The sequence below is a fragment of the Phyllopteryx taeniolatus genome, chromosome 5 (assembly GCF_024500385.1).
Source record: "Phyllopteryx taeniolatus isolate TA_2022b chromosome 5, UOR_Ptae_1.2, whole genome shotgun sequence".
NCBI classification, from domain to species: Eukaryota; Metazoa; Chordata; class Actinopteri; order Syngnathiformes; family Syngnathidae; genus Phyllopteryx; species Phyllopteryx taeniolatus.
The window spans coordinates 11,151,823-11,179,789 of record NC_084506.1 but is presented as its reverse complement, the minus strand read 5'-3'; the positions used below and the strand labels follow the sequence as shown (position 1 = coordinate 11,179,789).

Here is a 27,967-nt window from a genome sequence, read left to right as displayed (position 1 = left end):
AGAGACATGTTTGGTGCTATCTGGGAGCCATTCATTCATTCATTTTCCGTACCGCTTATCCTCACTACGGTCGCGGGCGTGCTGGAGCCTATCCCAGCTGACTCTGAGCGAGAGGTGGGGTACACCCTGAACTGGTCGCCAGCCAATCGCAGGGCACATATAAACAAAACAACCATTCACGCTCACATTCACACCTATGGGCAATTTAGTGTCTTCAATTAACCTACCTTGCATGTTTTGTGGATGTGGGAGAAAACCGGAGTACCTGGAGAAAATCCATGCGGGCACGGGGAGAACATGCAAACTCCAAAAAGACGAGGCCGGATTTGATCCTGTGTCCTCAGAACTGTGAGGCAGACATGCTAACCAGTCGTATTATTATTTTTTTTTACATTTATATTGTTACTTTTCTAATTTGTCATATTTTTTTCCCAGGCCCAATGACTCCCACAAGTCACCACAGAGAATGAGCAACTGTGTGAGGGAAGTCGTTTTTGGATGGGCTGGCTATGCTGTTCTCCTACTACAACTTTAATCTTCAGTTTAGGCAAGGTGCAGCTTGCACGCTGGAATTCATCCATAGGTAATAACTTTTCCACATATACCGTAATTTCTCGAGTTACCATCACAATGTACATGTGCGCAATAGTCACATTGCAGGTCTTGCAACAAACTGCGATATATTGCCTTAAAAGTGTCTTTTTAGTACCATTTGTTTTTCTCTCTGAAAGGTTGTGAGCCGTTTGACAGATAGCGAACCATTCTCCAAATGAGCTTGCTTTAAGTTGTTTGTCCTCCCAGTTGTAGATTACTGTAAAACTTGATACGTTAAACAAAACAACAGCTACTTTATTGCTAACATACAGTAATGAAAAAAATCCATAGACATGCTAATGGAAATGAAAACAGATTTTACGGTAACTATAAAACCTAACAGAGCAGCTCAGAGTGTTATATACTTATCTTCCTGTATGATAATGAGGACCCGGGAAACAATTGCATATATGTTAAAATATAATGTATGTAAAAGTAAAATGAATTGATGAAAATCAAATGAGTAGTGTTTGGAATTTACAGTACTTACTACTGTGTAACTGGGCATGCAAAGATTTTTTTTTAACCTTTATTCATACAGATTGATTGAGAACAGATTATCATCTGCAATGCCAACCTGGCTGCACATAGCACAGTAAAACAAAGCAAAATAAAAGAGGAAAGGTAAGATTAAAAGAAGATTTTAACTTCAATCTGGCAGGACACCCGTTTTTCTGCAGTTTATTTTTTACTGAAGCCATTAGAAACTGTCAAAACAATAAATCTGAGGGAAAAATAAATTTGTTCTGGTTTTCACGTCTATGTTTTATGTTAAGAAAAAGTAAATGAACCCGAAGGAAAATGTGGTCTGATCTTCATCGAAATCACAAAAATAAACAGAGTCTGCTTAAACTGATGTCACACAAACAATTACAGTGGAAAGTAGATTTTTATTTTTTATTTTTTATAAACAACCTTGGCATGGCGGTGAAAGCCTCAGAATTTAACAAAACATAATTGGCTCTGTTACTCGTTGACAGGCCATCATGAGGTTAACTGTGGGCGGTTGTTGTCCCTAGGGAGTGAGTACAGTACATAACAGACCAACTGTCAACATTAACTCTTGGCATTGGCCAGCCAAAAATGTAATGTGTTATTAAATGCATGTTGACTGGCCTTTTTTGGCATATATTTAATGTTACCCCTCAAACTGTTAGACATATTTAAACAAAATTCTGCCAGTCAGCCGGGCTAAAAACGGCCCACTGTTTACATCATGGCCTGTCAATGTATATACTGTATTAATAGATTGTCACCTGAAAGACTGATTTTTGTTGTTATTTTACTTTGTTTTTCTAGAAGCTGCTTTGACATAAATCCAGAGAGGGGAACCAAAGCTAGGAATAACAAACACCAAGCAAGAAGAGTGGCAGGACGGTACGAAACAAAGCAGGAATGGTTTGTCCTCGTCTGTACACTCATCAAGAAGCTTGGTGATGTCAAATGGGTCTTTGTGTGATTTTACGCATAAGCCCAAACACATACGTTGTGGTTCTTTGTTTTTTTTTTTTTTGAGTTTACAGTTTTTAAAGCCATTAGTGTTAAGCTTGTCCAACGCTGTTTGTCTTGCAATAAAAAAAGTTTGAAAATGAATTACTTTTCTTTTGTCTTTATAATTGATGATGATGATGGTAGTGGTGATAATAATAACAACAACAATAATAATAATAATAATGTGATGTGAAACATATAATTATTATTATTTTTCTACATTATGTATATAATAATAATGTGATGTGAAACATATAGAATTATTATTATCAATAATAATAACATGATGATAAGATAAATGACAAAAAAATAGTCAAAATGCTGTAAATAGTCATTTTGTAATGTAAAAAAATACAGTATATTATTCATCACCAAAAATTACAGTATTTTACTGGCAGCAGTGATCCTGTAAAATACTACATAAAACCCAATTTCTACATTATGTTGCTGTAATCAGCAATCTTACAAAATACAGTATTTTCTGGATATTAATTTACAGTATTATGATGGATTAATTTACAGTATTTTTTGAATCCCATTAAAATAAAACCTGGTCCTTCATGTTTTCTTTCAAGAATTTAACCAATCTTACAAATTCTGCCTGGGTAATCAAACATATGAGCACAACTATGTGTTTCCTAATTTACTAAATAAAAGTAGGGCTGTGAATTTCAAAATAAGAGCAAGTAAATTAAAAAAAAGGATTACGTGTTCATGGACGACTTGTTAGAGCGTCAGCCTCACAGTTCTGAGGACCCGGGTTCAATCACCGGCCCCGCCTGTGTGGAGTTTGCATGTTCTCCCCGTGCCTGCGTGGGTTTTCTCCGGGCACTCCGGTTTCCTCCCACATCCCAAAAACATGCATTAATTGGAGACTCTAAATTGCCCGTAGGTGTGAATGTGAGTGTGAATGGTTGTTTGTTTGTATGTGCCCTGTGATTGGCTGGCAACCAGTTCAGGGTGTACCCCGCCTCCTGCCCGATGATAGCTGGGATAGGCTCCAGCACGCCCGCGACCCTAGTGAGGAGAAATGGCTCAGAAAATGGATGGATGGATGGAAAATGAAAATTGTCACTCACATACACAGAAAGAAAAAAAATAAATTCAGCACCAGTGATCCATATTCACCTACTAAGCACAAAACATCACCACAATATCCACAAATGCATTCAGAATAAAAGGTGTGCTCCACCCTTAGACGGGCTGACGCCAATCCTCTCAGACAGCGAAGTGGATCAGTCCAAGTAGCTCCAACCATCTTATTTTTCCTGCTTTTCCAATATAGCCAATTTTGCACTAGCGAACATAAAATTAATTAACACCACAGTTTTCATTCTTTGTCTGGAATAAGTTGGTCCAAAATAAAAAGCGGGAAAGAGGAAACCTCTCCCAAAGCCCCCACCCACTCCTTTTTTATTTATTTAGTATTTTAAAAAGACCAGCCAACCGGGGACATAGAAGCACTCAGTGGTCCAACGTCTCTGCCTGTAAACAAAATGGACAACTTTCCCCAGTGCCAGGGTCAAAGTGAGCTCTGTATCTGTTCGTAGCTATTATTCCATGTATAATCCTCCATTGGATGTCACCCATCTGTTTTTCAACAGGAGGCTTATACAGGACCCACCAGCTACCTTTTGGGGAAAATTCTGAACCAAACACCTCTGTCCACCTCGACTCTTACTCCAGAGAGTGATCCATTGTTCAGCACCTTTACACAACTCCCATGCAGCTGCTTTCCACAACAAGATCTTATGTTCCCAAGTTGTGGAGTTTTCAGGGACAGTAAGGTTCCACTCTGCTCTCTCCATTCCCCCACAGCAGGACTCACGCAAAGAGGAGGAAAGATGTACTCAGCCCCCTCACTCCAAAGTCCTGGTGTTTTGCTGACAGCGACAGCCACACCTCCTTCACCAGACCATTTAGAACTCGGTTGGAATGGACACCAGTCCACTAAGCCAGTGTCTCTGGTAATGTCTTCGTAAGGTGTCCCAACTTTGCAATCCCTGCCGCCCTGAAAGTGCTTCTTATAGTGTCAGACAAAAAAGCACTCACAGGTAGAAAAGCATTATCGAATAGTGGCTCTTCAAACAACCACAATCCAGGCGCTGCAGAAGCTCGAGTAAAGTTCAAAATCTCCCAAGCATCAAAGACAGAACTGTACAAAGATGACTGTCCCTCTAGACTGTAGGCAGAGGACAACAGGAACAGATGTTTGTCGTAACCCAGCCGTCCAGCCTTCTGAAGTAGAATACGAGTGACTGCTGACCAGCAGAGAGAATCTTTGCACAACTGCTGCTGTGCTTCCTGTAAACGAAAAGGAGCCATCCTGGAGGCAATGTCTATGAGGCCCTGCCCACCTTCCATCACAGGGAGATACAGGACCGACGCTCTCATCCAGTGTTGACCAGACCAGAAGAAGTCCACCAGCAGCTTCTACAACTGTTTAATCAGCCCTGGTAGGGGTGTTAACACCTGAAGTCTGTGCCACAGAAGAGAGGTGACGAAATTGTTTAAAATCAGATTTCTTCCCCTGTAGGGCAGCTGTGGTAGCAACCATTTCCATCTAGACAACTTAGCCTGCACTTTTCCCAGCACTCCTTCCCAATTCTTAGCAACCACCTTGTCATCACCCAGATAAATCCCCAGAATCTTCAAACCACTATTTCCCCATGTAAGGCCACCAGGAAGACCATACTCAGTCTTGTGTGTTAGATTACCTACCCAACATGCTTCACCTTCTTCCCCAATTTAACTTGGCTAAGGAGGCCTTTTCATACAGTGTTAGAGTTTATCTCAGTGCCTCTATGTCCCCATGTCCCCGGACCATTACATTAATGTCATCAGCATAAGATGGCACGACTATGGCGGAGGGGCTATAAGTCATCTGTGGGAGACACAGACCTTCTAAAGTCTAAATGGAGAGGCTCGATAGCAAAACTGTACAGAAGACCGAGTTAGGGCAGCCTTGCCTAATCCCTTTCCTGACCATTACTGGTCGGCTCAGTCCTCCCCCAACCTTATCTACACAGCATGCACGCCTGTGCAACAGCTTCACCCATGATAGAAAAAGCTCCCCAACTCCGAATGCTAGCAATGTGGAAAATAAAAAAGAATGGTCCAAAGGATCAAATGCTCTTTCTTGATCAGTAGAAATGATGTCTACATCAACACCGTAGGCCTTGCACACATAAAAAAATGTCTCTCATTAAAAATAAATTGGATCTGCGAGGGACGCAGTACGACTGGTCTGCACCAATTACAATATCAATGCTTGGATGGCAGAATATGTTTCTCCAAAACCTGTATGTACCTTTCAGCATTAATGGTGCCTTCACAGACGTGTAAGTTACCCATGCCATTGGCACTAACACAGCCACATACCATCACAGATGCTGGCTTTTGAACTTTGCGTCCATAACAGTCCGGATGGTTCTTTTCCTCTTTGGCCCGGAGGACACGACGTCCACAATTTCCCCGAACGTTTTGAAATTTGGATTCGTCGGACCACAGAACACTTTTCCACTTTGCATCAGTCCATCTTAGATGAGCTCGGGCCCAGAGATGCCGGCGGCGTTTCTGGGTGTTGCTGATAAATGGATTTTGCTTTGCATAGTAGAGTTTTAAGTTGCACTTACGGATGTAGCGCCGAACTGTATTTACTGACATTGGTTTTCTGAAGTGTTCCTGAGCCCATGTGGTGATATCCTTTACACATATATGTCGGTTTTTGATGCAGTGCCGCCTGAGGGATCAAAGGTCACGGGCATTCAATGTTGGTTTTCGGCCTTGCCGCTTCCATGCAATGATTTCTGCAGATTCTCTGAACCTTTTGATGATATCATGGACCGTAGATCATAAAATCCCTAAATTCCTTGCAATTGTACGTTAAGGAACATTGTATCTCGACTATTTTCTCACGCACTGGTTCACAAAGAGGTGAACCTCGCCCCATCGTTGCTTGTGAATGACTGAGCAATTCAGGGAAGCTCCTTTTATACCTAATCATGGCACCCACCTGTTCCCAATTAGCCTGTTCACCTGTGGGATGTTCCAAACAGGTGTTTGATGAGCATTCCTCAACTTTCTCAGTCTTTTTTGCCACCTGTCCCAGCTTTTTTGGAACGTGTTGCAGCCATAAAATTCCAAGTTAATGATTATTTGCTAAAAACAATCAAGTTTATCAGTTTGAACATTAAATATCTTGTCTTTGTAGTGTATTCAATTAAATATAGGTTGAACATGTTCTGCAAATCATTGTATTCCGTTTTTAATTGTTTAACACAACGTCCCAACTTCATTGGAATTGGGGTTGTACATTAACAAAATTAAACAATCCTCCCTGGCTACCATCAACATGCCGAGCCTGCTCTGTTATGCAGAGATCATATGTGTTTACATTGCCAGCAGCCTTCAGCTGCTGTCTCACATCACTAGTCTACGCCATTTCCATCTGCAATACTATGCTATTCTGTAATTTGCATGTCATTCTTACGTTCAACATTCTCAATAATGGCACGTCTTTCCTCTACTTTCGCCTCCACCAATCCACGGCTTTCAGCAGAGGATACCTCCAGCTTAGAGAAGGCATTCACACACGTAGAGCCCACCCCAATGGGGTTAGGCTCAGCAGTCCGCTCCTCAACGTCAGCGACCCCGGCTTCCACGACCGGAGCTGTCTGGGCGCGATCTTCGTGGCTATCAGCAGCAGCACGTCTCACTGTAGCATTTATATGCAGGCACGCCACCCGTCTAGGTCCAACATCTTCACACTCAAAGCATTTAATGCTTCCCGAGCTCGCATACATCATATACCGTATTTTTCGGACTATAAATCGCAGTTTTTTTCATAGTTTGGCTGGGCGTGCGACTTATATTCCGGAGCGACTTATATGTGAAATTATTAACACATTATTATATATGATTTGGAGTGACACTGTTGGTTTGGTAAACTTGTTAGCATCTTCTTTATGCTATAGTTATCTGAATAACTGTTCATAAGTTACGTTAACATTCCCGGCGTGTTTATGCATCATGTAACATTAGCTGAATGAGTTGCGTTAGCATACTGTACACCTATTCAGCCTGTTGTTCTCTATTCTACTTTTATTTTAAATTGCCTTTCAAGATGAAATGTCTGTTCTTGGTGTTGGATTTTATCAAATGAATTTCCGCCCAAAAATGCGACTTATACTCCAGTGCGAATTATATGTTTTTTCCTTCTTTATTATGCATTTTTTGGTTTAGACTCCAGAGTGATTTATAGTCCGGAATATACGGTACATTTCCTCCTCATGGCGAACATGGAAAAAAAGACCTAACGTCTGAGTCGGAGATTCTAAGAACGTGAAAACCTGTCGTCTAAGTGACTGAACATGCTTCAGTTTTTCATCCCTACATCCTAGCCCAACTTTACGAAAACCGCTAGCAAACTTACCAATACGCTTCAGCTCCCGTTCCAGTGCCTCGTTCGGGATGAACGGGGGGACGCCCGACACAGTGATCGGTGTTGACGGTACGGCCAGCGGGGAAACTGGGATAAACTCGTCATTTAGAATTAATCAATTCGCTATAAGTTCCGTGACATGTTTTTGCTGTTTAAAAAACACGACCACCACTTTATTCATGCGGGATGCACATGAGATATGCATATACTTCACCTGTTTACCAACAGCCTACAGCACTTGCTCCACTGTGAAGCTGGGCTTTGGCACAATCCGCATGCCATGCCCCAGAGACGGTAGTGTCTCAGGTGGCGCCATCCTTGCCACGAGGCACAGGCAAAACGTATGAAAATAAGACAAAGCTTTGCTTACACACCAAAAGCCTACACCATGAGATACAATAATCACAATGTGAGAAAACAAGTATTTTCATACGTATACAAATTTGCTTGTCTAAACCTCCCTTGCACTTCCCTGAACACACCACCGCAGAAGAAGAAGAAGAAGAAGGCAGTTCATGCATATTCACACAATGACCTCTGCTTTTAACCCTTCACAGTAGTTAACTACACAGCGACCTCCTTCTAGTTCCACTCTTTTCTCTCCATCCGTCCATCCAATTTGTATACCGCTTATCCTCACTAGGGTCACAGGCAGGCTGAAACCTATCCCAGCTGCCTCTGGGCAAAAGGCAGGGTACACCCTGAACTGGTCGCCAGCCAATCGCAGGACACATACAAACAAAGAACCATACACACTCACATTCACACCAATTTAGAGTTTTCAATTAACCTACCACGCATGTTTTTGGGATGTGGGAGGAAATCGGAGTACATGGAGAAAACCCACGCAGACACGGGGAGAACATGCAAGCTCCATACAATGCAAGGCCAGATTTGAACTCGCAACCTCAGAACTTTGAGGCAGATGTGCTAACCAGTCGGCCACAATATTTTTTCCAAGTATTCATATTTATTCCTTCAATCCACCCACTAGACTCTTAAGAGGCTAAGGCACAGTCGGCAGACTTTGCTCAAACTAATACAACATACCACCGCACCATCTCCTCACATCTGTCTCAATTTGGAGATTGTGTTCAATATTTCATGGATTTTGTCGCAATAACAAACAAAAACAAACACAACTACACTAAAACAAACAATTCTCCATTGAGTTGCTTTATATAGAGTTTTGTATTTGTATCACTGAGAAGAACATTTACGTGACTGTCAGTTGGAAGTCAGTCGGATACAATTCTTACAGCATGCGGATTGAGACAAACTATGTTTCCTCTGGACTGTATAATGCTTTTTTTTGTCACAGTTCTGTCTGGACTTTGAGTTTTTCAAGGCTGTAGATCAGCAAAAATAAATTTCACAATTCACTAATTTATCTGATTGGAAAAATGTTCTGAATAATACCAGTCCTGCCTCTCAGCTCAAAGCAGCTACTGATAAACTACAATGTCATTTTATTTATTATAGAACCACATCATCTGCAAAAAGCAGAGATGCAATACTGAGGCCACCAAACCTCCTCTACGCCTCAGATGCACCTAGGAATTCTGCCCATAAAACATATGAACAGAATCGGTGACAAAGGGCAGCCTTAGGCGAGTCCAACTCTCACCGGAAACAAATCTGACTTACTGCCGGCAATGCGGACCAAACGCTGACACTGGTCATACAGGGACCGAACAGCCCAGATCAGGGGGTTCGGTACCCCATACTCCCGAAGTACCCCCCACAGGACTCCCCGAGGGACACGGTGGAACGCCTTCTCCAAGTCCATAAAACACATGACTGGTTGGGCGAACTAACATGCACCCTCGAGGACCCTGGCAAGGGTGTAAAGCTGGTCCACTGTTCTACGGCCAGGACAAAAACCACACAGCTTCTACCTGAATCTGAGATTCGACTCACCCAATGGGTGCAGGCCCGGCCACCAGGTGCTCGCCTTCGAGCCCCACCTCCAGGCTGGGTCCAGAGGGTGGTCCCGGTGACATGCATCCGGGCAAGGGAAAACTTCTTCCTGTATTTTTATACATCATAGGGGTCTTTGGAGCTGTGCTTTGTCTGGTCCCCCACCTAGGACCTCTTTGCCATGGGTGACCCCGCCAGAGGCATAGAGCCTCAGACAACTTAGCTCCTAGGATCATTGGGATACACAAACCCCTCCACCATGATAATGTGATGGCTCGATTTAACAACAATATAACTGAGCAAGATGTCAATTTGACCGATTGGTAGACCAGTGCTGCAATCAGTGGAAGATAAACAAAGAATGAAAAGGAGATGTTTGCAAATGAAAGTTTAGAACTAAATATGTCAGCGATACTTTGGCCTCCTCAGGTCGAGCGCACGTGTGTGTGTGTTGTGTGTGTATGTGCATGGAGATCAGTTATCCTAGTTTTTCCCATGAGCTATATATAGCAGCTGGGCCACAGCAACCTCCCATATCCAGTTGATGTTATAATTGTGTGTCCTTTGGTCTGTGTGTGTGTGTGTGTATGTGTGTGTATTTGGGTGTGAGATACAGTGGCCATTGTCTTGGACCTGCTCTGTATGTCTTTATATCTCTATCCACCAGCTCTGTCTTAATCTTTGTGCTCTAGGCTACACCACAGCATGCATCCAAACACAAACAGGCGTGAGCAGCACAAAATCTACACACACAGGCACGCACATATACAGGAGAGAATATTAACGAGTAGCCCGAGAAAAGGGTTGTCATCTCGAGAGACAAAATTGATATCTTGATATATTCCAGTAGTCCACATTGTGAATGCATGTCATTATATCTGAGTCCCAGCAGCAAGCCAACACACAACGTGAGAAGTGCACCCTACAGCGGCAATGGGAAAAGCAAGCCTGACTCCTCTCGCCCTAAACTACACACTTGTTGTTCATTAGTCTTACTGCCATTAGAGGTGTGAACCACAAGGTTGGGAGGATGTTCTCTGAGGAGGAGCATGGCATCCTGTATGTGTCAAGGAAATCCCGAAAAAGGCACTTTGCAGTTCCTTAGTGTTATATTGATTTGAGGTTTTGTATAGTGTGTCATGTGTCCTGTTTTATCTTAGTGTATTCTTACACCTTTCAGAACTCTGGTGTTTATGTGACTGATTATAGCATTCTACAGTGGACTCTCAGAATGGTTAAACTCTGAATCAGCTGGATGGGTGTTTTCCTTTGCATTTTCCCAGAGCTAAGCCACAGACAGAATTGTAAAGAAGACAATAGAATTAAAACATGTTATTAACAAAGAAACAAACTATTTCAGCATTATGAAAGCATCAGCCACTTGTATTACCTTTTTGGTGAAGTCCATGGCTTTGAGGATGGAAAGGTTGAGTGTCTCCAATGAGGCCAGAACTCCCTCGTAGTCCCCCATGTGCTTGGCAAAGTAGTCTGAAATTATTAGTACCCTTCCATGAAAGACAGCATTAATTAATTATGCAGAGCTGCCAACCTATAGAAATTCACTTCCAAAATAATTTGCCCAAATTTGTCTGAATTTCCGTATTTTGAAAATTTTATCAAGAATATTACCGTGGGACATTTGTTGCAGTTTAATATGTAATAGGATAAAAAAAATTATGCATACGGTTCACAACATAATCACAACTCTATAATCGTAACCGTTAATAAACTATGGCTTCAATATTTGTTATTTTAATGTTTTTATTGCATCAACCTTGTAATGGTGGACGCAGTTGCAGCTTGAATTCAAGTATATGAGATTTCAACGTGCCATCGTCAAAATTATCTGTGGTATCTGCTTTTACCAATTCAACCTTGGTTAAAAAAAACAAAAACATTAAAAAGCAAGTCTATTATCATAATTTTTTGGGAAATTTTCCAATTATGGGAATAATAAAGGTTATATTACAAATACTTATTAATAATAATATACTTTTAACCTTACCCTGTTCTCAGATGACGTCTCCAGTGACATTAATTCATCTTCCGGTTCAGAGCCAGTGAATTATTTTACATTTATACTGTAACCCCAGATGCGTATTAATTAGCCTGTTTTTTTTTTTTTTTGTTTAAACTTGGTTTAGTCTCTGCTATAACATAGTTCCAGCTAGACCTATGTGACAAGAGTACTGTATCACCCAATCACTGATTTCGGAGTTTTACGACTTCATGATACGATAGCTTAGCAATTGGCATCATGCTTTTCCATCTTTTCCTACCCACTTTGTGATAACGTAAACGATACGCGTGAGAAGCATGGTAAGAAGTGTAGTTTATTTGCTAACATGGAGGCGATGATTTGTGACTTAAAATGTGTTGACACCGGACACAAATAGAACTTTAGCCACCATGACTCGACAGTCAGGGGGGCGTAATAAAATACCATGCACCCAAGCAGCTTTTGTTTTCCTCTTTTTTTTTTTTAAACAATATAGTGTTTATTTCATCAAATTCATTGATGAAATTTTTGTCATAGTGGGTGGACACAGCACCGACTGGCCAGTAATGTCGGACGCTGGATTTTTTTCCACCCAAATATCGGGAACAATCGGTGTTACAGCTGTAATGAGTCAACCTTCGGTGACTTCCGTAACAATACACGGATGTTCTGTAAAACTTAGCAGCTCTGATTATGTTGCACAGAAAAAAAGCAATGATAATAATCATTTGTAACACATTTTTATTTATTATTACTATTGTCCCTTTGAAGTTATTGCTGTGACCAATCCCTTTACCCTGCATGTCGTTTTCTCTAAAAGGGAAATAACAATTTTGTCCACGTGTATCCAAAGTGGCATCATGTTGCTGAAAGAATAACATAGAAACAGGAGAAGACCCTGAAGAAGAGTACTGTCATGATACTGTTGAAAAAATGAGATGCTCATTATGAAAACAAGTGAAGGCGACCTCTGCTTTTTTAATATGCAATACAATAATGTTAATGCCCAAGTCAGACAAAGTTTGTATCTTTTGCACCTTTCTTTCCTTTTACACACATCTAAGAGCTGACACATGCCATATACTATAGAGTGGTTTTCTTGTGGGGAGTTATAGCATTCGAACAAACACTGATTTATTGGGTGTCAAGGTTTATTGGCCAACCACGACAGGCTACTGACAGCCGTAAACTACGCCAACAACAACACGTATCTCTTTTTAACGGAGTAATGTGCTCACTGTGAAGTATTCATTTTCTGGAGAAGTTGCTTGAACTGAGAAGTCTGAACAATGTCAAGGGCTAAGGGAGTTTTATGACCAGCAGTACAAAGTGTAAATTGGCCCTAGGGCAAATTCTAAATTCTACTATTATTACTACTACTACTACTACTACTTTTTGTTACAAAATTTAACACAGTAATTGAAAATGTATTTCTGATAAAAAGGGTTATTATATTTCTATTCATAACATCTCCATTAGTAATACTTGTATTATGCCAAAAAATTCCGCTAGTTTGCTCCATGTTATTCTCTGTGTCAAGATCTGATTTAAGATACATACCACACGAACGATCATCCAGTAAAAAACTACTTTAGATATTGTTTGTTTGGTACAGTTTGCTCTTATTGTTTTTGGATATGTAGATGTGATTCTGCGACTGATCAGTACAGGTAGTCCTATTGCAGTGCCTCCATTCTAGTGGGATCCAGTGCCACTGACCACCCCAAAATCATGAAAAATTCTACACTACTTACCTTATCAGCTCGGATATGACATATTGTATATACAGGATTATAAGGAAGTAGAGATAGGGGTAGGAGTAAATAAGTTTGACTTCTTCCTGCTCTTTTTCAAATATGTAAAATTTAACTTTAATTCAGTTTTTTTAAACCTTGTCTGTTGTGTTGTTTTTCACTTTCTTACATGTTCAAAATAAATAATTCAATCAATCAATCAATCAACCAATCAATCAATCAATCAATCAATCAATCAATCAATCAATCAATCAATAAATCAATCAAACCTATAACTGTGTGTGTGGGTTTGGGTGCGTGGTGTGTGTGCGCAAATTACACTTACCACAGAGTTCCTTAGTGTCAACATTACTATCGCATCACAGCACATCGCAGGAGCAGCATTGGAAAAGGTAAGAAGGAAAGAAGGAAGGAGGGAAGGAAAGAAGTACAATAGCCGGGTCAGAAAAAGGATTTGGCATGCAATATCAAATACAAACACACGCACAATTCAGGTCTGATTCATTGTGTGTTTGCCGGAGCAAGAATGGAAGCAATTAACAAGGAGGAGGAATGTATACAGAAGTATGAAAAAGAAGAAATAAAGCAGCGCCATAGACGGAGAAATTGTAACTGATGATGGGGGCAGATGAGGAGTTGGAAAGAAAGATACCATCTGTTCAGCTGCTGAATGACTGTTCAGCAAATAATACAAATTCCATGGAACGCTCCAAAAATAAAATTACTTTTTGCATTGCTATTTCACAGAGGATGAATCCATGTGTATAAGTAAATATTGTAATTATGTGCCTCATCAAATTGAACCAGGCCTAGAGTCTCTGTGAAGCACCAGGACTCCATATTTGCCACATCCAACCAAGATTCTACTTCTTATTCTTATTCTTACTATCACGACTACAACTAAAATTACTAATATACTAAAAAGTGTGGAGAGGAAGAGGAAGTACATTTCAGATGTTGGGGCAAATCTGGATGAAAGTGTGGACAGAGGATTGCTAATGATCCTTTTTCATACATGCCTGCATGTTTTGTTGTTTATGGCAAGACTGGTAAACAACAATACAGATACAACTTTTTTTTTTTTTTATCTTACAGCACTATTATGCCACAAAATGTTTTTTTTTTATCTTACAGCACTGAAGTGAGCCGCCACGTGTTCACGATGATGTCGTTGACAGTCATCGTGCCGCCTTGCTGTCAGTGGATTTCCCAGCGTTCCTAGCGGCATTCTATAATTGTTAAAATGGTGTTTTCACATCACAGCCTCACTATTGCGTTGTTGCTTTTGTCATTTGGGTGAACACTATTAGAAATGTGGAAATTTCTTAATGACTATAACAAATCCAACCATCCATCCATTTTTTGAGCCGCTTCTCCTCACTAGGGTCACGGGCGTGCTGGAGCCTATCCCAGCTATCATCAGGCAGGAGGCGGGGTACACCCTGAACTGGTTGCCAGCCAATCGCAGGGCACACATAAACAAACAACCATTCGCACTCACATTCACACCTACAGGGAATTTAGAGTTGTCAATTAACCTAGCATGCATGTTTTTGGGATGTGGGAGGAAACCAGAGTGCCCGGAAAAAACCCATGCAAGCAGGGGGAGAACATGCAAACTCCACACAAACGGGGCCGGGGATTGAACCCTGGTCTTCAGAACTGTGAGGCAGACGCAAAGAAAAAATGACATAGATAAATGGATGAAGGGTGCGGTGCGTCGAAGGGTGCCTCAGTTAAAGTCAGTGTTCTTCATCAAACAACTCCATCTATCAACTTCATGCTGTCTCAGGAAATGCTTAAACTGTCATTTCAGGTTTTACTCGTGCAAATCAATAACTTTACAGCTTTTACATGGGAACGCCGAGTCTTGATGTGTGGGTGTCAAGGACACCTAAAATAAATGAATCGAATCTTTCTTGTTTGCACCCACCGCAAAGGAGCTGATTTATAATATACCTGCTCCAAGCATGCAGATGGGTTACAGTCAGTGCACCTCTCCTGATTGTATAATAGACGTGCTTGATTGGCTCAATACAAAAGGTCCATATATTGATATTTAAAGAGAGCCAATCAAGGAGCAACTGCGATTGACTGATTAATAGCAGTGGGAAAAGAAGAGGAAATGGTGAAAACATATCTCTGTCTGCTCTGCTTTTAGCAAGTGTAAAGGACACAAGCTTGGCAAAAAATAAGGGACAACTATTTGCATGCATTACACAGAGATATAGATGCTTCATGATTTATACTAAAATCAGAGTAATAGTGCCCTCACACGAGACAAGGACCAAATCTTTGACCAGTTCGAGTGCTCCATATCTGTCTGAAGTACTGTACACTAATTTGATGTTGTTGGCGTCTTAAAAATCCCATGTATGCAGTGTGATTCATAAATTAATAGACTATTAGTAAAAAAAACAATGGATTTAAATAAGCGACAATGTCAGGAAATTTTCAATACGATTCTGTGTTAATATTCATTCATTGCACTGACTCTAGGACCCTGAGGACACATTAAGAAAATGCATGTCTGCTTAACTGTGTTGTATCACAATGTGATAAAGTACTGAAAAAGAGGAAACCGAGGCTAGGGTAGTGCAGTGTAAGGAAACCCCAGCTCGGTATTTGGAACGTGAGGTAACTGTGACATGCAGTATTTGTGCTCACCTAGTGTTATCTGAGTCGATGGTATGAAACAATTTCTCCAGCTCTTCCTCGTTCAGCGTGCCATCAGAGAAGAACGCCTGGAACTCATCTAGAGAGAGTTTACCATCATCTGAAGGAGACACACACACACGCAAAAACACACACACATCCCTATGAATCATTATGAATCAGCAGGAGGCATTCTCAGGATAGGCTACATTAAATATTGACGGAAACTACTACTGTGTGTCACTCAACTGGAGTGTTTCTGAAGTTTGTGTTCTCCATGTGCTTGTGTGAGAACTATCGACCTGCTCCTCCCACAGACCAAATATAATACAAGTTTCATTCAATTAAAACCTCTCTGTTAAGTGCCAATCCATCAACATCATGTAAAAGCAACGTTTTTGATCAAAATTGAGCTAAATAAGTGGCGGGTAAGCTCCCCTTTGCCAGAAGAAAAGATACTGTTTGGAATATGTACTGTCTCTGAAATGATTGTTGGTGCTTTGCCAGGGCTAAATCTTTTGAGACAATTACGTTTTTTAAATGAAATCTTGACATTTACTCCTACCTACCAAATACACATACAAAGACGCAGCACAACTGCTGTCTTCAATGTTGCCATGAAATCAATCCAGCATGGCTTTCAGTCCAGTACAAGCCAGCCAAACTCCTTCTGCCTGTCTGAGTCAGTACCTCAGCAGGAACACAATGTCGATTATGTCTGAAAACCTCGAGGCCCTTTGTATTGGATTTGTGCTCAATTTATGAAATTTATGTTTTGTTTTGTTTTTCTTTTTTGTGTGCTACCGTAACCTGGATAGTGTTTACACTTTTACAATCTTTCTCAATCTTTTTGGCTTTGAATCAATGTAGCACAATGTAATTCTTTAATGGGACCCAGCAATATCTTTGCATTGCTTAACAATATCCAGTGTTATAATATCAATGCTGGTGTACAAAACACAAAAAACATAAACTGGTGGAATGCCTTTAGTATTACTGTTTTGTTACTATAGCTATAACTTCTATAAAATCTAAAACATAGTCCCAGAGTGGTTTTCTACTAAAAAAAATTCCCCCCTGCTGTTAATGTTATGTGAAACTATTGTATTTAGTGAATATGTAGTCAGCCAACTGGAAGCCACTCAAGTCAGTTAAGTTTTTTTCTATCCATCCATCCATTTTCTGAGCCGCCTATCCTCACAAGGGTTGCGGGAGCGCTGTAGCCCATCCCAGCTAACTTCAGGCGAGAGGCAGGGTACACCTTGTACTGGTCGGCAGCCATTCACAGGACACATATAAACAAACAACCATTCGCATTCACACCTATGGGCAAGTCTTCAATTAACCTACCATGCATGTTATTGGGATGTGGGAGGAAACCGGAGTACCTGGAGAAAACCCACGCAGGCGTGGGGAGAACATGCATATGCCACACAGGTAGGGCAGGGATTTGAACCCCGGTCCTCAGAACTGTGACGCAGATGCGCTAAGCAGTCGTCCACCATGCCTATATATATATATATATATATATATATATATATAAATAATCATCATCATCATCATCCCTGCGATTGGCTGGCGACCAGTTCAGGGTGTACCGCGCCTCCCGCCTGAAGTTAGCTGGGATGGGCTACAGCGCTCCTGCGATTAGCCGAACATATTTGAACGGCATCGCTTCTTTCTTGAATTAAGTTTGGATTGGTAAGCTTGCTCTTTAGAACTTTCTTTCGTTCAAGTTGGGAGTTGATTTGCACTTTGACCCGAACCAATCTGTGGTCACTTCCAGTGTCAAATTTGTTTAGGGCAGTGCAATCCTTAAATACTCCTTTGTCGTTGGACAGGAAGTAGTCGATGATACTAGTGTTACCTTTGGGGCTTGGTACCATATGTACCATCTTTATTATATACAGGGGGATTGAAAAGTAACTCCCTATTTTAAAATACTTGTAATTTATTCATATGTTGTAATATCCATCCATCCATTTTCTGAGCCGCTTCTCCTCACTAGGGTCGCGGGCGTGCTGGAGCCTATCCCAGCTGTCATCGGGCAGGAGGCGGGGTACACCCTGAACTGGTTGCCAGTCAATCGCAGGGCACATAGAAACTAACAACCATTCGCACTCACAGTCATGCCTACGGGCAATTTAGAGTCTCCAATTAATGCATGTTTTTGGGATGTGGGAGGAAACCGGAGTGCCCGGAGAAAACCCACGCAGGCACGGGGAGAACATGCAAACTCCACACAGGCGGGGACGGGGATTGAACCCCGCACCTCAGAACTGTGAGGCTGACGCTCTAACCAGTCGGCCACCGTGCCGCCTGTTGTAATATCTATCTATCTATTTCTCAATTTTTTTGTGTATGTTCCATGATTAAAGGAGCAAGGCTATTCTACCAAACCAACAATTTTGGAAGAACTTGAAGGGCAAATACGAGAAGTTATGTGTTCCATCCCACAAGAGTTCCTTGTGAAATCAGTTAATGCGGTTCCCAGGCGGCTTGAGAAACTGGTGGCTAATGCTGGCGCCCAATAAAACTCCATGCAATACACTTTCTTCTCATGTTCATTTCTTGTACGAATTATAGTTTTAGAAATAAATTACGAGTACTTAAAAGTACTTTTCAATATATATATATATATATATATATATATATCCATACATTTTCTGAGCCACTTCTCCTCACTAGGGTCACGGGCGTGTTGGAGCCTATCCCAGCTGTCATCGGGCAGGAGGCGGGGTACACCCTGAACTGGTTGCCAGCCAATCGCAGGGCACATAAAAACAAACAACCATTCGCACTCACACTCATGCCTATGGGCAATTTAGAGTCTCCAATTAATGCATGTTTTTGGGATGTGGGAGGAAACCGGAGTGCCCGGAGAAAACCCATTCAGGCACGGGGAGAACATGCCGACTGGTTAGAGCGTCAGCCTCACAGTTCTGAGGAGCGGGGTTCAATCCCCGGCCCCGCCTACGTGGAGTTTGCATGTTACGGTTTCCTCCAACATACCAAAACCATACGTGGTAGGTTAATTGAAAACTCTAAATTGCCCGTAGGTGTGACTGTGAGTGCGAATGGTTGTTTGTTTGTATGTGCCCTGCGGTTGGCTGGCAACCAGTTCAGGGTGTACCCTGCCTCCTGCCCGGTGATAGCTGGAATAGGCTCCAGCACGCCCGCGACCCTAGTGAGGAGAAGCGGCTCAGAAAATGGATGGATGGATGGATGGATATATAGGGTTAGGGTGTGTCTCGTGTCTTATATGTACCCCTCTTTGCCATTCAACGCTTCGTCTGCAAAGGGCTCTTTCTTGTTGCCATATTATCGAGGATCTCAACTGTTTTAAATGTGCATACTGAGGAGAGAGGATCACTGCTCTAACTGGTAACATACATCTGTTATGTAAATAATATTGCTCTATTGATCAGAAGACTGCTGTGGATATGTTACAGCTGTTGTAATAACTCAGCAACAGAGACCATTCATCTGTGAATCATGTCACATTTAATTGCTGTCTCCATGAAAAGACAACATTAGGAAAGAACATTTTATTCCTTCAACCATCTCTCCATTCTTGCTCCTTGATGATTAGTTTGTATCACTACTGGCCGATGCTGTGAGTGGCTGCACGGTGAACGACTGGTTAGCACATCTGCCTCAACAGTTCTGAGGACCGGGGTTCAAATCCCGGCCTCGCCTGTGTGGAGTTTGCATGTTCTCCCCATGCCGGCGTGAGTTTTCTCCGGGTACTCCGGTTTCCTCCCACATCGCAAAAATATGCATGTTAGGTTAATTGGCGAATCTAAATTGCCTGCAGGTGTGAATGTGAGTGCAAATGGTTGTTTGTTTCTATGTGCCCTGCGATTGGCTGGCGACCAGTTCAGGCCCGAAGATAGCTGGGATAGGCTCCAGCACGCCCGCGACCTTAGTGAGGATAAGTGGTACAGAAAATGGATGGATGGATGTAATATTATGACCCAATTGTAATATTATGAACCATTTTATCATTGAATAAAAATGTGCTCGAGATAATTCATTCATAATGATTGTCATGATCATTTCTTTAGGCATTCTTAAAATGCACATCTGCTTTTTTTTGTTGTACTGCCATCCATTAGGAGCCTTTCTCTGCATGATGGACTGCAGCAAGGGAGGGTTTTTTTTCCTGGATTCACTGCTCGTATGACTGATTGTCTCACCACATGATGCAGAGCTGGATATCAAATATTCATTTCCCTGCCCTCAAAGTGTGCCTGTCCTTGAGTGTGCTTTAATGGATCCAGCAGGTTGAGCTGTGGGGCTACTGCAGTACACTAGAAAGCTACAGGGACTGCAGCCTCCCAAAACGTGGAACAGAATTGTGCTGTTTTAAAAGTGGGCTTCTTTCCTCCTTCTGCTGTTTCCTGGGTGGAGGATAAATATTTTTAAAAGAATGTGTAATTACAGCAAGGAAGTTATTGCTTTCATCAATACACGTTAGATAGTCATTGTTGGGTGGTAGCATGGTTTCAAGTTGTGACGTTACTCGTGTTACTCTATTTCCCAATAGCGTGGTCGTAAAATCCCTATTTCAACATCAAAGTGCTTTTCAGTTCGGGAAGCTATTTCCCTGATAATATAACGGGGTAGTGTCCACTGAAGATACATTTCCGCCGGCGGTTCTAAACCTTAAATGTGTCTCTTCCGTTTGACATTCCGTACCTATCCGCTATTGGCTGTGTATAAGGACATGCCCACAAAGTGGAGCGGAGTGGAATTCAAAGTGTGCAGCTGGAGACAATGCCAGAGGAGGGGGCAGAGATGTCTACATCTCGTAATTCCCCAGGGCAATACCTTAGCAAATTTATGTTATTGAATCCTCACAGAACAGTGATACATTCCAGTGGTTTACACTACAAGCAAACACATCATTGCATCAGTGTAGTGGAGCTTCATTTAATGTGGAATAACTTTAGCTGAACTCACTCCATTTTCAAAGTTTTCTCCGGGCACTCCGGTTTCTTCCCACATCCCAAAAACATTAATTGGAGACTCTAAATTGCCCGTAGGCATGACTGTGAGTGCAAATGGTTGTTTGTTTCTATGTGCCCTGCGATTGGCTGGCAACCAGTTCAGGGTGTACCCTGCCTCCTGCCCGATGACAGCTGGGATAGGCTCCAGCACGCCCGCGACCCTAGTGAGGAGAAGCGGCTCAGAAAATGGATGGATGGATGATGCACTGATTTAAATCAATTTTAATAATAATAGTAAGACATACTGTATAGGTGACCAGGCAATCCTCTTTTCCCTTGTCATGCTCATTTGGGAGCTAAAAAAACAAAAAAAATCCTCTCTTCAGGATTTAAAAATGATCTGCTTCGTGTACGTATTGCATGAACAGTGCCATGAAAAGTATCGCCACCTTCTCAAATTCTTAGATTTTCGCGTAGTTTACCCCCTTTATTTAGGGGGAAAAAAAAATAATAAATTCCTGAACCTGTTTTTTTTTTAAGTCTGGACTTTGAAAAGGCCATTCCAAAACCTAATGGGGGCAAATACTTTTCCAGAGCACTATATTCTCCCACTGGACTGGCTTGTGTTTTTGTCCTGCCTTTCTGCAACTCATCAGCCTGTATCGTCATTGGACCGGCTTTCTAGTCACGCATATGACTGTCTACATGTCAATCATTGTAGACAGAACAATTTATTGGCACCTTATTTGCAGTCATCCACGCTAGGAAATCTGTACCTTACATTTGCACATTTGACACCTAAACCTTAAATTATTTGTCAAGTGCGAGCGCTCTGTACTCTGATAAATGGCACACTTTCCTGGCCCCAGCGGGTTGAAAGAGATGGACTTGGGCACAACATTGCTCATGCTCAATGAACAGTTACAGAGTGAGTGAGTGCACCCTGAGACAGCTGGTTATATATTTGTCAAATAGTCATGAGTGAGAGCGTTGATCAACATGAGATGAACTTTTATACAGTTGGGGTGATGTGTAGATATGTATACATCTGTGGTGAATTACACAAATATTGATTCTTACAATGTCTACAGAGATGAGATCTACCATCAGTCCTGTCATGACAACAATAAAGCATCATGAGACTATTGATGTTTCGGGTTACGTCTCAGCCAAGGAAGTGGGCTCATTCACAGCCATAAAGAATGAATTGCACCAGAGCAACCATCCAAACAGTGAACCGTTTCGTTACAAAAAAAGGCCATTTCTGGCATGATGAACTTGACAACTTGCCATACAAAGTGACAACTGAGTGTCTCTAGAAAACTAATCCTGAAATGTTGGCCTTTAATGCCAGAAAACTTTGTAAAAACCAACGCTTGCATCATCCTCTTTGGGCCATGGCTGTACAGTACATTATTAAACAGTGTATTTCCACTCAAGCCTGTGCATCCCCTTAAATTTGACAAACAGTCATAAGTAAATGTGTCATCAATATGTAAACCTTTATAATAAGAATATTATATAGTTTTGTTGTATATGGCTTTAGACGGTTTAGGGAACATAGGGTTTTATAATTATTGATATGATTATTTTGCCAAATATTTTCTTAAGTAGGCTAGGGTAAAAATACAACTGGAATATTATTATCGGCTGTAATTGTAATTGTCTGTTAAAAGCCATTGGTTTAAAAACATTGTTTGTTATAATTATATATATATAATTATTTGGCCTCAAAGGGATCTTCTGGAAGTAGCCTAAGATGTCCTCTATTTTTGATAACCCAATTACGGTCACCTTACAATAACTATTTGCAGTATGGAGGTTTAAAAAGGTCTGACTGCTCTGCTTAGTCATTCATAAGTTTTATTGTTTTTATCGTTCACAAATCGAGCATGGTCAGAGTCTGTCTGATGTGCATCCAGCCAGAGAGCCAACGTGATGGACATCTGTCATTCCAGGAAGTCAATCAAGACGCCCATTTTTGGGGAGTCTCATTCCTTCACCTTTCTTTCTGTCCAGTCTCGCACAATTCCTTCTTCCAACGATCCTTGGCAGAGAAGGCTGGCATTCAGATGGTGTGCAAAACTGCACCGAATGATCATTTGTAAGGCTTTCATGCATGGCACTATTTTGGTGACGCTTGGCATAACCTCCCCTAAACAGAATGGATGCTTGCTTAAGGCGTAGCACTGAAACACTTTTTTCTCTCCAGTTAACAGCACCAGGACCACTCTGTAGTTTCGCGTGGGCTCAACAATTTATTCAGACTTGATGGCTATAATTATTTCTAACCTGGTCCTCTCTGGCAGAGCAGTGGAGCAGGTCTGAGAGCTCAGGCATTGGTGTTTAATTCAGCAGTGACCCACTTTACTTTGAGGAGCCAGCAAGCCCACTTAAAGCTACTTTGGAATTCACCAGTAAAACAGCAGCAGCAGGGCATCAGACATTTTCACATAATAAAGGCAGAGAGCCATTTTTTTAGTACTCCCAAATTACACATGGCAAACGAAGATCAACAGCTTCTCCAATCCCTGTCCGACTGGGTCACTAACTGAAATTGTTGTCGTTCTTGTGATACATTGCAATTAGGTTCATTGAAGTCTGCCCGTAGGTGTGAATGTGAGTGTGAATTGTTGTTTGTTTATAAGTGCCCTGCGATTGGCTGGCAACCCGTTCAGGCCCTGCCCGTTGATAGCTGGGATAGGCTCCAGCACTCCCGTGACCCTTGTGAGGATAAATGGCTCAGAAAATAATGGGATGGATGGATACTATCACAAAACTACAATTTATTTTTAAAAAGTCAAATCGCAGGAGTCACAACTGAAACTGGAAGTATAACCTATGCTGGGTGGCATGTTACCAACCACAACAGTTTGACACCAATTAGAGAATAATCAAACTGCTGCTATGTTTGCGCCGCTTTGTCTAATTGTGGGTCTATACTCCTTATTAATACCATGTTTTTTTCTTTCTTTCCAAATGTTGCAAAAAGCGTTACAATTGGTTGTCAGGTTATGTTGTTATTTTAAGGAAAAATAATAACAAAACAAAAAAAAAACATTTATTTAAAAAAAATAAATAAAAAAAGGTTATGTTTTGGCTATGGTGTGAAATACATGAGAACCTGGGTTGAATACAATTCATTCCGGGCTATTAGCACTTCTAACTAATGCTAGTCAACCTTACCACAACACAAAACCAAGCAAGCCTGCAGCAGTAGCCTACTATAATAAATGTTATTTGTATACTGGGTTGCTGAAAAGTTGGGTATTCCTCCCTATTGCTTTTCGTCTAAGGTCCAAAATGAAGAGAAAAAGAGACATTATGTCCTATTTCTACACCGCAAAGACAAACAACGAGGTCACCATCGAGACAAGTGTGTGTGTGTGCGCGCGCGTGTGCGTGCGCACGTGTCAATATCAATACGATAAATAAACAGCTAATAATAATAATCAATACGATGAATAAACAGCATGAACATTTATTATTCATCCACCTGGTTTTTACACAGTTCCAAAATGACCTGTGCCAAACTCATCCACCTGTCCGCGTGACTCAGCGACTAATTTCCTGGAATGGGGTGCCCATACAAAGCATCACTTTTTTGGAGTGTTTTCTTGTCGGGCTCGGGAACATGTCGTCATGCCATGTTGTGCTGATCGAAAAGGGTTTCGGCTGAAAATCAACTCATGAATGCGAAACCCTGGTTCTATTTCTCTTCAATTCAGACAACAGAAAAAATGTTTTTTTTTGGGACATTGTAAAAATAATACTATGACCATCATACTGCGATTGGCTGGCAACCAGTTCAGGGTGTACCCCGCCTCCTGCCCAATGACAGCTGGGATACGCTCCAGCACACCCGCGACCCTAGTGAGGAGAAGCGGCTCAGAAAATGGATGGATGACCATCATATACAATCATACAATAACAGTATCCATAATTATAAATACATTTTAAAGTAAGAGTTAGCTAAGAATGTCTTGGAGGTGAAAAGAGTGTGAGATCGAGGCTGAAACTTGAAATTCAGGTTATTTATAATGTAATTACTGGCAATGCCCCACAGGTAGGATGCGACCAACAGATGAGAAGAGAAGTGATGGGTAAGTACGGCATCCAGGAAAGGAACTTGGAGGGACAGATGGTGGTAGACTTTGCAAAAAGGATGGTAATGGCTGTAATGAACACTTTCAGAAGAGGCAGGAACCTACAAGAGCGGAGGTAGAACCAAGCAGGTGGATTACATCTTTTTTTGCAGACAATGTAATCTGAAGGAGGTTACTGACTGTAAAATGGTTTAGGGGAGAGTGTGGCTAGTCAGCATTGGATGGTGGTGTGTGAGATGACTCTGGTGGTGGTGAGGAATATTAAGAAGAAAAAGGCAGAGCAGAGAACCGTGTGGTGGAAGCTGAGAAAGCAAGAGTGTTGAGTGCTTTTCGAGAATTGCCGTGATAGGCTCTCGGTGGACAGGAGGAGCTTCCAGAAGACTGGACCACTAAAGCCAAAGTGATCAGAGAGACAGGCAGGAGAGTACTTGGTCTATCTTCAAGTAGGAAAGGGGAAAAGGAGACTTGGTCGTAGAACCTCAAAGTACAGGAAATAATACAAGGAAAGAGGTTAGCTCAGAAGAAGTGAGACACTGAGGGGACTGAGGAGAAGAGAGAGGAATACATGGAGATACGATGTAGGGTGAGGGTAGAAAAGGGAAAAGGTCAAACGAGGCATATGATGACATTAATGCCAGGTTTGACCCTGAAGAAGGAGAAAAAGATCTATAGAGGTTGGCCAGACAGTGGGATAGAGATGGGAAGAATGTACAGCAGGTTAGGGTGATTAAAGATAGAGATGGAAATGTGTTAACTGGTGCCAGGAGTGTGCTGGATAGATGGAATGAATACTTGGAGGAGTTGATGAATGAGGAAAATGAGAGAGAAGGAAGAGTAGATGAGGCAAGTGTGTTGGACCAGGAAGTAGCAATGATTAGTAAGGGGGAAGTTAGAAAGGCACTAAAGAAGATGAAAAATGGAAAGGCAATTGGTCCTGATGACGTACATGTGGAGATATGGAAGCATCTATGAGAGGTGGCTGTGAAGTTTTTGACCAGCTTGTTCAGCAGAATTCTAGTAGGTGAGAAGATGCCTGAGGAATGGAGGAAAAATGTGCTGGTGCCCATTTTTAAGAACAAGGGTGATGTGCAGCGCTGTGGGAACTATAGAGGAATGAAGTTGATGAGCCACACAATGAAGTTATGGGAAAGAGTAGTGGAGGCCAGACTCAGGACAGAAGTGAGTATTTGCAAGCAACAGTATGGTTTCATGCCTAGAAAGAGTACCACAGATGCATTATTTCCCTCGAGGGTGTTGACGGACAAGTACAGAGAATGTCAGAAGGAGCTACATTGTGTCTTTGTATTTCTAGAGAAATATGACGGAGTACCCACAGAGGAACTGTGGGATTGCATGCGGAAGTCTGGAGTGGCAGAGAAGTATGATAGAATAGTAGAAGACATGTATGAGGGCAGCAGAACAGTGGTGAGGTGTGCTTTAGGTGTGACAGAGGAGTTTAAGATGGAGGTGGGACTGAATCAGGGATCAGCCCAGTTCCTGTTTGCAGTGGTGATGGATAGGCTGACAGATGAGGTTAGACCGGAATCCCCGTGGACCATGATGTTCACAGATGACATTGTGATATGCAGTGGAAGCAGGGAGCAGGTGAAGGAACAGTTAGAAAGATGGAGGTATGCAATGGAAAGCAGAGGAATGAAGATTAGCCAAAGTAAGACAGAATAAATGTCCATGAATGAGAGAGGTGGTGGGGGAAGAGTGGCCTCACTACAGGGAAAAGTGATAGTGAAGATGGAGGACTTTAAATACTTGGGGTCAACAGTCCAGAGCAATGGTGACTGTGGTAGGGAAGTGAAGAAACGGGTCCAAGCAGGTTGGAACGGGTGGAGGAAGGTGTCAGGTGTGTTGTGTGACAGAAGAGTCTCTGCTAGGATGAAGGGCAAAGTTCATAAAACAGTGGTGAGCCCTGCCATGATGTATGGATTAGAGACAGTGGTACTGAAGAGACAACAGGAAGCAGAGCTGGAGGTGGCGGAAATGAAGATGTTGAGGTTCTCTCGAGGAGTGACCAGGTTGGATAGGATTAGAAATGAGCTCATCAGAGGGACAGCCAAGGCTAGTTGTTTTGGAGACAAAGTTAGAGAGAGCAGACTTTGATGGTTTGGACACATCCAGAGGATGGAGCTGCCAGGCAAGAGAGCTAGAGGAAGACCAAAGAGAAGATTGATGGATGTAGTGAGGGAAGACATGAGGGCAGTTGATGTTAGAGAGGAGGATACAGGAGATAGGCTTACATGGAAAAGGATGACACGCTGTGGCGACCCAGCCAAAAGGAAAAGAAGAAGAAGCCATAAATGCTCTGTAGTCCAGCCCTTATGTATCCATTGTCCATTTTATGCACTTTTATATTTTCAAACAAAGACAAATCAGTCAAAATCAAAGATTAGATTGCTGAAATTTGGCCACACAGTTTTGAACAAGTTCACTTCTAAAATGACACTATAGCGCAATTTCTAAGTTATTAGAAATAGGAGATATGTATTGACTATACACTACATCACTTGATTCCCATTGTACAGTAAATCACATAATACCCTCTAAACATGACGTGTTATACTGTTTTTCCTATGAATACTGAATTAATCCAAGCATTGGGATGTGAAAGACAAAAAATATGTTTGAAGTATATTTATACCCTAAACAACCAAATGGAGCCAGAGACCAAATTATGATTTTTTTTTCTCCTATTTCCAATAATTAGAAAAATTGCACCATGGTGCCATTTTCAAATTTAACTGATTCAAATCTGTATAGCCAAATTTCAGCCCTTTATCCTTCAAATTTAACTGATTTGTCTTTGAAGAAAATTACGTCCCAAAAATGGACAAAGGATGCATAAGGGCTGGATTACAGTTCATTTATGTAAACCTCATAAATTAATTTTAAACAGACACGTCACCACCACCAACCACCCCTGAGAGAGCAGTGTCACCCATGATTGCAGCGACTCTCTCCTCAAACGGGATGAGGCTCTCGATGCCGATTCCTCCACCTGTTTTGGCTACACTTTGGCGGTGGGCAGCTGTCCTCCGCTT

At 41.7% G+C, this 27,967-nt stretch overlaps 1 protein-coding gene across 2 annotated transcripts in view; it reads right to left on the bottom strand.

Moving 5' to 3' along the window:
• Nucleotides 1–27,967, bottom strand: part of necab2 (N-terminal EF-hand calcium binding protein 2) — a 198,834-nt gene that overhangs the window by 99,230 nt on the left and 71,637 nt on the right. For both annotated transcript variants that reach the window (XM_061773637.1, XM_061773638.1), the window contains exons 3-5: nt 15,869–15,977; nt 13,527–13,552; nt 10,839–10,936 (exon numbers count right to left, since the gene is read on the bottom strand). In XM_061773637.1, coding sequence (XP_061629621.1) covers nt 10,839–10,936; nt 13,527–13,552; nt 15,869–15,977 — 233 coding nt within the window. The remainder of the gene's footprint in view (nt 1–10,838; nt 10,937–13,526; nt 13,553–15,868; nt 15,978–27,967) is intronic.